Consider the following 11394-nt stretch of genomic DNA (forward strand, 5'->3'; position numbering starts at 1 on the left):
ATATTTCTAAGTGATAATTCTTACACTTTGATGTTTTCAAATATACTGCTCAATTCTTAACTTTTATTCATGCAAGTTGCCAAATCGTAAGAGCGACTCACTGATTAATTAAAAAAAACTTTCCCATGTTTGTAATTGACATGCGCCCTTAAAACTATTGTTGTTAAAGCGTAAAAGCTACAACCGACATTCTGTCAACTCAATGGAGTTTTTTTTTTATCAAACACTTGAAAATAAAACAAATTTATTGATCAAATGAATTTTCTTATTTTATAAAAAAAAAAAAAAACATTTTTTCGTTAGTAAAATTATTGCTATTTTCAATTTATTATTTCATATTCACAAAATTCACATTCTTAATAAGGGACCTCTCACTTTATAAACACATTTTTATATTAACAATAAAACTATTTTCATAAACACATTTAGAAAAATATCAGTCTGCTACAATTTATTTTTTATTATATTGTCTATGAAAGTTTTTTAATAAAATATCCTATATCCCTTTCGCTCGTTTATTGGAAGTAGAGAGTGCGAGCGGGACGCAGGAACGAGTCTGCTCTAAAAAACAATATATCCTTCTAAAATCTAAATGACAATTAAATAAAATACATACAAATTCCATTACCTTTTTGGTTATATTTATAAAAAAAAAGTGGTATTGCAATCTATATTCTGGTAATCATTACAATAAATGATGTAGTAACTATTTAGCTATTATTAGCCAAAGAAAAATTATGTTCAATGGTAGTTATTAGACAAAAGTGAACAATAAAAACATGGCCTATAAAGCCTAATGTGTGGTATGTATAATACAATCAAATGTATATATAAATTATTTATTTATTTGGGAAACCGACAGTACAAAACAAATAAATTCAAACCTATTATCGAATTTTAAACTAAAGCATTTCGCTAATAACGCAATAAATAAAATCATAACATGCAAAACAACAATAATTAAAAACCACTATCAGACAAAATTAGGGGTTTTCATTATAATTTATATAAAGTTTGTATGCACGTAATTTGAACAAATAAGAATTTAAGGTAATGAAAAAAAAAAACAAGTCTCAACTATCACAGTCTGGTATCACATAAGATAATTAAAAAAAAACTCACGAGGATCCCTTCAAAGTATTACTCGATAAAAAAATAACTTAAAAACAATCGATTACATATGTATTTTGCTTAAAATTAATTATAATTATTGTGGTAGATGAGCAAACTGTCGCTCGGCCGTTTCATTCACATGCTAATAACAATGTCCGCAAAATAGGCAATCTAAAACTGATAATAAAAAAATCTAAAAAGTAATTCCGAGTAATTTTTAATTGAATTAAAACGACAATTCCGTCGCTGTCTTTGTGAAATAATAATTTATAATTGAATTATACTGTAATAATATATCAAATCAAATAGTTCTGACATTTTTATCCGTTTCTTTACATTCAGCTAAACACCGATCACAAAACACATTGAGAATATTTATATATTGGTGTATAATCTATGGTTAGTTCGTTGGTTATTTTGGTCACAAATGACGTCACAGTTAAGGTAAGGCGTTTAGTTGTGGCAACATTTAAAAAAGGGTGGTTCGTTCTCTCTCTCTCTCTCTCTCTGCGTCAACAAAATGTTGGCGGTGATAAGTCAAATGCGTAGAAGCGTTTGCCGCCCGCACTGAGAAATATCCGCTAATTATACTGCGCCAGTCTCTATAACTTTTAACAAATTGAAGGCAAAAAAGAACACACGTGTATTGTTTTTTCTCAAAATAATACAAAACTATCAATAAATTCATTATAATTCACGAGAATAAAATTAAAATCGGCTGATTAAAAAATATTTTATCAAAATTTTTATATCATGTGAAAAAAAGAAAATTGTTTGAAAGATATTTGAATTACTCTGTGGATATTACAATGACAACTTTTTTTTTTAATTCCTTAAATATTAACAATAGGTTGCTGATCACAACAACGTCTTATTTTTTTTTATATACCATAGCAGGCAGGTTCAAGTTACTTCCGTTGTCGTTTCAATTGACATCAATTATATTATTTGAAAAATATTTTTCCTTACAAGATTTATGTAGCGAAAAAACGGCATGCCAATGTCACAATTATCTACAAAGTCCACTCCTTTCCCTCGTTCTAATAAACAATCAATATAGACTCTATATGAGGTAGATATGTGTCAGAATCCATTGTGATTGGTCTTCCAATAAACTTTCACCTTTCAACCTCTAAGGAAGGAACACTAGTCTTGTGTATCGATACAAAATCGGCGATATATCGATAGTACATAATTGATATTTCAATTTTGTGATTTCATACACGAAAGAACTTCGCCTTGCTTAAAATAAATAAATTTTCTATTTTATTTCTTTCAAGGGATATTTTTATCACTTTAAAATATTCAAAATTATGTTTAAAATTCATAAATTATTTTTGATGAAAGCGCTACGTGAAAGTTTAATAACCTCTAGCACGTCATTTGAAAGGTTTAGAATTTTGGGTTTAATAGAATATCGATTTTTTAAATTTCGATTTTCAAACTCATCATTTTGGAAATCATTTCTTCCGTAGTCTAAGGGAAAAATACAGTGAGCATTTGAGCATACTGAACGCAAATTGTCAGAACTAGAGTCCGGGTACTTGCCTTGCAGGGGGACAAATTTTAATAGTTTGGTACAAAATCGATTGTATTCGATATCGTTTTAGATAGATCAATTTAGATCGTTAAGGGGTGTTCTCACCGCACCGAGGCAATGATTCCGCTTAGAGCCCGAGCGCGGGGACCGGCAGGTACTCGACCGGGTTGGGTGCGCACGCCTGCCGCACGCTCATCTCCCACGCGTCCAGGAGTTGGCCCACAGAACAGCTTTTTGGTAGCCTGGTGAACAAGAGCAACTATAGTAGAATTATTTTGTCCGTGCAGTTTGGGTCATAAAACATAGCCCGGCTAGGGCGGTGAGCATGTTGCGATTATCGATAAAACAAATGAGTCATCGAAGGCAGGTACACGGCGGCGGGGCGGTATACGAAGGGTGGTGAGACATTGTTATGTTACGAGTCATTTGTACTTACCTGCAAATAATAGTACTTGTGTCGAAGAGAAATGTGTTTTTATGCATTCGCTCTCTGAATTTCTTAGTGACACAATGGCTACTCCTGTTTTGTACCAAAACGGCAGATATTGTGCAAATATTATTCAAAATATTTTTTTAAATAATTTTTTTTTTTTATTCAAAATAATATTTGCACGTATTGATATCAACAATGTGTTAAAAATTTTCACTGAAATGAAAATAGATCCCGAAAAGTTACAAAGTGTTAAATTCTGCCGTTCTCGTTAACTTGCTGCGGCGATATGTGGTGTAAGTGTTCGATTAGTGATTTTTACTTTCATTTTTATCACTAACCCACAAAATGACATAACTAAATTCTCTATCGATAACGCTTATCGAAAACAATAATGCGCATCACTATGGCTGTCCATAAGGTCCGTGAGTGGAAGAGAGAGCGAAATACTCGCTTCACCGCTCCGATTATTTATGACCCAAACTGCATGGACAAAATAATTCTACTATAGTTAATCAATGGTAGTGATATAATTCTGGTGAACGAGAGCAACTAGTTAACGATAGGTAGTGATACAATTGAAGCCGTCAGCGCAAAAGTGACCTAAGCTTACCATAGTCAATATGAAGGTAATGAGGTTCGAATTTACCTTTACAATATACTTCCGAGGCAAAAAAATACGTGCTAAAAATGTTTACAAAGTCATCTGTTATCTATGAATTAAACTAGGGATTTTGCATCAAAATTTATTATGTTTTAAATAAATTGCAATACATAAGCACGAATATGAAGTGTGAGTGAGGTGCGGGTACCTGGCGCAGCGGGCGTCCATGGCGCGCTCGACGCGGTGCAGGAAGGCGGAGTGCGCGGCGCGGGCGCGGGGGGGGCGGCGCAGCAGCGCGGGGGGCGCGGCGGGGTAGTCGCGCGGCACGGACACGTGCACGGAGCACGCGCACGGCAGCCGCGCGTCGTCCAGCTGCGCCACCAGCCACAGCCCGCCGCCGCCCAGCTGCAGCGACTCCAGCGACACCTGCACAGCAAACCTAGCTATTGCATGCACCTTGGTAGCGAGCTCATGCTGGTGGTAGGACCTCTTGCGAGTTCGTACGGGTAGGTACCACCACCCCGCCTATTTCGGCCGTGAAGCAGTAATGCGTTTCGGTTTGAAGGGTGGGGCAGCCATTGTAACTGAAACCTTAGAACTTATATCGCAAGGTGAGTGCCGGCATTTACATTACAGGACACTACATATACACTTCAGATAATGTTATGCTATTATTATCATTATATGTCGTTGAGATGAACGCGCCCATCTATATATCGGAACCTGATTGCACCATTACAAAAAGTTCTAGTGTCGTATAATAAAATAAATAGAACAAAATAAAGCTCATTTCAACTAAGAGAAGAAAATCGAAGAAATAAAAAAATAACGAATTCAGTCCCTTAATCTCCTGGTGAGGTGACTACGAACCTTGAACCTGGAGTCCAGCCTGGCAATTTCCCCCTGCAGCACGTCGGGTATCTCCATCTCGGGCTCCGCCATCTTCGGCGCCTTGTACGGCGGCGGCACGTTCCTGCAAACGGCACCGACGTTCACTTCCCTACCCATTTCTGCCGCGTACGGTATACCAATCACAACGCACCATTAAGACACCGGCTCATCACCGGCGGCGTTTTAGCCTGGTAATGTCATCATTAACAACCACCATTATATCGTCATTCCCAGAGTTTAGATAGTTGAAATAAATATAACAATAACACTTGTCCCACACAATAAGCGCTAGTCCAGCAGTGATGGTTGATATCGGATTCACTACACGGGATTTTCGACATTTATTACTGGTTTTACAGTACAACAAAGTGAGATTTAGATTTCATGACTGAAAGTGGAGTGGCGGCCTTTACGTTGTTGATGTCTATGGGCTCCGATACCACTTAACACCAAACGGGTGAACTCGTCCACCGATCTAAGCAATAAAAAATACTCACTTTATCTCTGGTCCATTTAGAGCGTCCAGGGTGGACCCGAAGGTTCTCTTGAGCGTGTGGTTAGCCAGCGGCGACTGCAGGCAGTTGTTGACGACCTCCAGCAACGGGTTCACTATTTGCTCCTGTTGATCATTCGGTATGCTCAGGACACCGTGAAGGGTGATCCATGTGATTATTTTAAAGATTTTAAAGATTCCTATCGTACAAGTTTGAACATTATTATGGTTTTATGATCACATTTCTATAATCATTATTTCTTTTTAATCATTGTTCTACAATCACAAATTTTGCCAGGGCTATACTATAGACATATAATTTTAAAGACAAACAATTTTAATCTATTCTCAATTAGACAACAGACTTTAAAAATAAACAAAAGAACACCTATATGTATATGTATACATGTGCGTGTGTCAAATACGCGGTAGTGTGTGTAATGTTTTATTTATTGGTTTAATGTATTTGTTATGCTTAATTAAAAAAAATATTAGCATTGTGCACTCCTTCTCTATATTCTCTATAAGTGTGGGAAATTTTACACTCCTCCTATAAAAGGGACACAAAGTTTTTGCTTGACGTATTAACATATAGATAATTGGGAAACAATAAAATTTGTGTGATTATTTTTGGGCCCTTTTGAATGTATACGTGTGTCTGTAGCGACGTACCTTCCCGGACCCCGGCAGTCCCACCACGACCCCTTCGCTTCGTTTGAAGTCCAACTTCTCGAGCACGACCTCACACTTGATGAGCGTCTCCAAAGTTATCCTTTTGTTAGGATTCGACAAGATGTCCAGTAGGTTCTTCATCTTCTTCAACTTCTCCACATCTGAGCAAAACATTTTATATTGATAATGTTACCTAATTAAAATTATTTGAATCTTTGCCATGTGACAAAACAATTAAGTGGTGATTTTACGTGAGTAATGTAATTTATATTATAATGATCTTTACTGGTGGTAGGACCTCTTGTGAGTTCGCGCGGGTAGGTACCACCGCCCTGACTATTTCTGCCGTGAAGCAGTAATGCGTTTCGGTTTGAAGGGCGAGGCAGCCGTTGTAACTATACTCAGACCTTAGAACTTATATCTCAAGGTGGGTGGCACATTTGTGTTGTCTATGTTGATGTCTATGGGCCTATGTCTATAGTAACCACTTAACACCAGGTGGACTGTGAGCTCGTCCACCCATATAAGCAATAAATAAATAAAAACTATCTTAAGGTATCAGAGATAACGATCGTCAGGCAAACACTAGGGCAAATAAAATATATTTTATGTGGAATACGTAAAGGTTACTTTCACTTATTTAGATGGATCTTTATATTAATTTTATGGTAATGTTTATAGTATAGCAGCATTCATGATTGCCTACACGATGTCTAGAGAGGGTTTGCAGACACCAATATGAGTGAAGCCACACAACTTCAAACGTTGTATTCAATACAACAATGGCTTTAAAACAGAACGTTTGATTAGTCGTAAGGAAAATGATGGGATCGGTCCACTCACTCTCGCCCTCGCTGACCATCCTGTGCACCATGCGCCGTAATGGCTCGATGTACTTGGAGAGCTGGCGGACCTTCTCCCTGTAGGCGGCCTCCTCGCCGCCCGGGGACCCCGCCCCCAGCGCCGCCTGCGGGGTGTTGAGGGACGGGGACGGAGACTGCACCATGCCCATACCCACGCTCCTGCAAAAGGTGCACAAACGTATTTAACAGACCTTAAAAATAATAAACCTTTTCCATGATTACGTATTCTTTATAATAGTGCGTTGTACGCACAACAAACACTATGGTTGACCGTAGAAAAGTATTTCTAAGTCATTTATAACTTTATTATAAATTATGTATACGTTTATTATCAATGTTAAAGTTATTAATAAGTTAGTAATTAAAACTTGGATTAAATTAAACAATTCAAAAGTGTCACTCTTAAAAGGACAATGAAGTTAATGCAATAACTTAACGGTTTTTGATTTGGAGAGACTGCAATAAAGAAGATTATCAATTATCAGTAGGTATATGCGGAATGGCTTTAATAAGAAGATTCCATGAAGTGCTGGCTGTAGAGCACAGTTTAAAGATACACAGTTTGAGCTGGTGGACCGTACCTCTGTTGCTGTGAGACGTGATGCGCGAGGTGCGTGGGGGCGGAGGGCGAGGGGCTTCCCCCGCAGGCCGCCAGCCCGCCCAGACTCGACATTGGGGATGGCATAGTGTTGGCCATCACTCCTGTACACATACAACTACGCTTAATAAACCTATTATTGTATAACTAATTATTTCTTTATTTTAACGATCTTCACAGTGGGCCGCGTTTCCGATCCGGTGGTAGATTCTGCGAAGCACTGCTTTTGCTAGGGCCAGTGTTAGCAGCACCTACGGTTTGAACCCCGAGAGCCCACCTACACGCTAGAGCAACGCTTCTCACTGCTATCAGTATAGGTAGGGAAAAAAATATATTCAGGAACGGTCAGTGACATAATTTATATATAAAATACCTTAAGCTTGTTAGGCTTTAAGCAATTACTGACAGTCCTGTTCCAATTATTTATACTAACTAAATTAAATGTGAACATTTTACAGAGGAATGCAATTACCCATGGAGACGGGACTGGGTCCGGGCATGCCCGGTGAGGGTGCAGAGGGCGAGGGGCTCTGCCTCAGGAACTGTGCGGGCGGCGGGCCTCGCGAGTACCCCGCGCCCAGCATGCCCACCTCCTGCTTGCCTTGCACCCTGCCCTGCATGTGGCCCATGTTCATACCCACCATCTGATTATTTCCCATTCCTCCCACTGTGAATTATAAACGTTTTTTCTTACATAATATAATGGCCAAATGCCCACTAACATGCCACAATTAATTTACTAGACCCCTAAAATTGCAACAAGAGACAAAAAAGCGTGTCTAATTATTATTATAATGCAAATGCCAGTGCCAATATGCTCAATGAGTTTTTCGCCGGATCTTCTCAGTGGATCGCGTTTCCGATCTGGAGGTATATTCTGCAAAGCACTGCTCTTGCTAGGGCCAGTGTTAGCAACACTCCCGGTTTGAGCCTTGTGAGCTCACCTACATGTCAAGGTGAAGCTGAAATAGTGCCAATACATGTATACTTTGCATGTTTTTATGGGTGAACAAACTCTTGGACCCTTCTGCGTTAACTGGTTGCCAGAGCTCTTAAAAAACAGTGGGAATGCTGCCCAACTCGAGACACAAGATCAAAGCCCCACTTGAATTGTATAATAAAAGGTGTCATGAACAAAATAATACTCACCCATTTGCCCAGACATTTGCCCTTGCATATTGTTGGGTGGCATCTGACCGCCCATACCCACTTGGTTACATGGCATCTGACCCACCATGGTATTAGCACCACTCATAGGCACTGCCATATTATTAGACATGGACATATTCTGCATCATCTGACCCTGCATGCTGGGTCCAGCAAGCTGATTCTGCAGCTGACTGCCCATAGGATTTCCCATGCCTCCCATGCCCATATTGTTGCCCATTTGACCCTGATTTCCGACCATGCCCATTGAACCAGCAAGTTTGTTTTGCATGGGCATATTCATTTGTGGTCTTTGGTTTAATGTTTGAAGCAGGTTAGTAGCGGTTTGGGCTTGAGGTCCCTGAGACACTATGGGACCCGTTTGACCCAACTGAGACTGCATGCCCCCCATTTGTGTCTGCATAACGTTTTGTTGTTGCATTTGGCCTTGAGGTCCCATATTCATCATCTGGTTTCGAGATCCTTGAGATGCGAGCGTCTGTAATGCATTTATAGGGTCGGGGGCTAAGCCAGTCTGGCTATTAGGACCTTGAGGGGCTTGTCCCTGTTGGGGTTGTACTTGTGTAGAAGGACCACTTTGGTTCTGATTTTGCACTTGCATATTTGGTTGGCCTTGATTTTGCTTTGGTTGTGCTGTTGATTGATAATGAGAAGTTAATTATGAAGTTATTATATCCATCTGTAACTGTATTATAGATATTAACTGTAAGTTTACATTTTGAATCCCTTAATTCTGAGTACTTGATGCTGGCTGTCATTCTGAATGACTTGTAATGACCGCATAATTATTTTTTGATTTACATTTTAATTAAGTAATAATATGTAGACAATTATAGTAAGTATGTTTACTTGACAATGAGCTTAATTTTGTTGTTATAGTGCTCGTTATATCCTTTATTGTACCATTAATATTTATATAATACTGTTAGTGTGTATTTTACCTACATAAAAAGTATATTTTTAAAGTATAAAAATTGTGACACATTAATCTAAAAAAGGTGTTACTTACACATTTCTCTTACATGCAGAATGAGTTTTGCTACCATATTCATGTACTCATCTCTGTTTTTGGCCTTTAAGAACACATGAGTCTCCATCTCACTGCTGTTACGAGCGACCTGCATACCGGAGCGCTGTATTGCTTCCTCGCTGTAAATATTCATTCAATTCGTTATGCATTACTTTACGATATATAGTTGGGGGAAGAACGGACTTGCCTATTATTTTAAATCATATACTGGACAAGATTACTGGATAACTTGTCGTCGAAATAATTTTGCAAAAAAAAAAAGAAATATTTCAGACAAAATCGTTATTCAGTATTAAAGTTTCGATGGGCATTAAGCAACGAATGAAACTAATGTATTTTTTTTCAGTACATTAAAATACTTACATTTTAGAAACAACGTTTTGCCGAAATGACTGTGTTCTCCAGTTATTGTCGTCTGACGCCATTGTCTAGAGTTAATATATTTCCCCCTGAAAACTTGATTTTAAATTGTAAATTTAATAGAATACCATTTGCGTCTCTGAATGATGCTGTATTTTTAAATTTATTATTGCAAATTTTTGTAATTTATTCCACACAAACGCACCTTTCACAAGTGAAGTTTGTTGCTATTTCTCAAGTCTTAGTAGTCTGTGGTTTGTTTGTTGTCACCATAGATTTTTTTTGTTCTGTTTGTCTATATGTATAGGCAAAGCAATTTAACTCATTGTTGTCTCGAATGAAACAAAGAACATACCTTTATGGAGGGAAGGCGAGGGGATACCATGTAAATTGTATTTTATTCCCTCAGTGCCTGTTCCGGCTTAAAAACATATTTTTTTATGTTGTTAATAGCTTAGAATCTTTAACAGTGCACAGATGCCAGAAAGAAGCAAGTTATTGAATGTGACTACTTTCAGCAATTTAGCAATTTACTCAGTATCATCTCATCTCACCTCGTCTCGTCTGGTCTCATTACATAGGTCCGGCAGCCGTCGACAGCGACTGTGATTTCTTTCACTTGTAATGTTGGTCAAACGTAGGGTTGTGAACCCTAGTAAATGTAAAAATAAGCATAAATAACTAAAAACAAATGACGCACGGTCATCCGACCCCAAATTTGGTTTCCCTGTGTAATGGATACCAAAAATTTATTTACATACTCGCACACGTTTAAATATAGACATTTATAAGATAATAAACCATCGATATATTACCACTAGATACCGCGTAAAGGCGTCAAAAGTAACCTAACAAAACAGTGCTTAGATTCATATTAAGCACTGTTTTGGCCGTCAGTGTCACGCCGACCGTCGAGTGGAACGATTCCAAAATGCGCTGTAAAAAGTTGTAAAAAAACACGCTTACAAAGAGAAAACAACATGAAATTTAGTATTTTTGGTAAGTTGTATAATTTTTACTAATAGATAGTGATAAACATTTAAAATAAATCAGTTATCCTTGCCAAATTAGTACTTCAAAAAATTAATTCCTATTATTTTGCTTCGCAGTTATTTGTTTCGCACACATAATAACGTTTACATGCAAGACAAGGATGAAATAGGGCTATTCCAGGACAAGTCTAGTGGAGTCACCAATTTTTTTTTTTATTACTTAGATGGGTGGACAAGCTCACAGCCCACCTGGTGTTAAGTGGTTATACTGGAGCCCATAGACATATACAGCGTATTTACGCTGCCATTTGCGCATTTGCGCCATCCACCTTGAGATATAACTTCTAAGGTCTCAAGTATAGTTACAACGGCTGCCCCACCCTTCAAACCGAAACGCATTACTGCTTCACGGCAGAAATAGGTGGGGTGGTGGTACCTACTCGTGCGGACTCACAAGAGGTCCTACAACCAGTAATTACGAAAATTATTTTGCGGGTTTGATTTTTATTACACGATGCTATTCCTTCACCGTGGAAGTCAATTGTGAACATTTGTTAAGTACGTATTTCACTAGAAAAATTTGTGTAAATGTTTACTTTATTCTTAAGGAAATAAGATTAAATTTGGAACAAAAGTTATTG

The 11394-nt window shown here is 38.0% G+C and overlaps 1 protein-coding gene across 1 annotated transcript; it reads right to left on the reverse strand.

Moving 5' to 3' along the window:
* Window positions 1-243: 243 nt before the first annotated feature.
* Window positions 244-10033, reverse strand: LOC101736723 (mediator of RNA polymerase II transcription subunit 15). Its single transcript, XM_038010605.2, has 12 exons — window positions 9967-10033; window positions 9765-9857; window positions 9381-9520; window positions 8354-9004; window positions 7677-7871; window positions 7188-7308; window positions 6587-6765; window positions 5744-5904; window positions 5076-5197; window positions 4558-4660; window positions 3896-4113; window positions 244-2895 (listed from the first exon to the last, which is right to left on the reverse strand). Exons 2-12 carry the CDS (start codon window positions 9824-9826, stop codon window positions 2781-2783), a joined length of 2067 nt encoding a protein of 688 aa, XP_037866533.1. The 5' UTR covers window positions 9827-9857; window positions 9967-10033; the 3' UTR covers window positions 244-2780.
* Between the last annotated feature and the right edge of the window lie 1361 nt (window positions 10034-11394).

Source organism: Bombyx mori, chromosome 4 (genome assembly GCF_030269925.1).
Source record: "Bombyx mori chromosome 4, ASM3026992v2".
Taxonomy (NCBI): Eukaryota; Metazoa; Arthropoda; class Insecta; order Lepidoptera; family Bombycidae; genus Bombyx; species Bombyx mori.

Excerpts from the sequence above, each read along its gene's own strand:
- LOC101736723 (XM_038010605.2), bottom strand. The coding sequence starts at position 9,826 with ATGGCGTCAGACGACAATAACTGGAGAACACAGTCATTTCGGCAAAAC. Across the intron at positions 7,309-7,676 it reads ACCCAGTCCCGTCTCCATGG|GAGTGATGGCCAACACTATG; the intron begins GTAATTGCATTC and ends GTATGTGTACAG. Across the intron at positions 5,198-5,743 it reads GACTGCCGGGGTCCGGGAAG|GAGCAAATAGTGAACCCGTT; the intron begins GTACGTCGCTAC and ends AATGATCAACAG.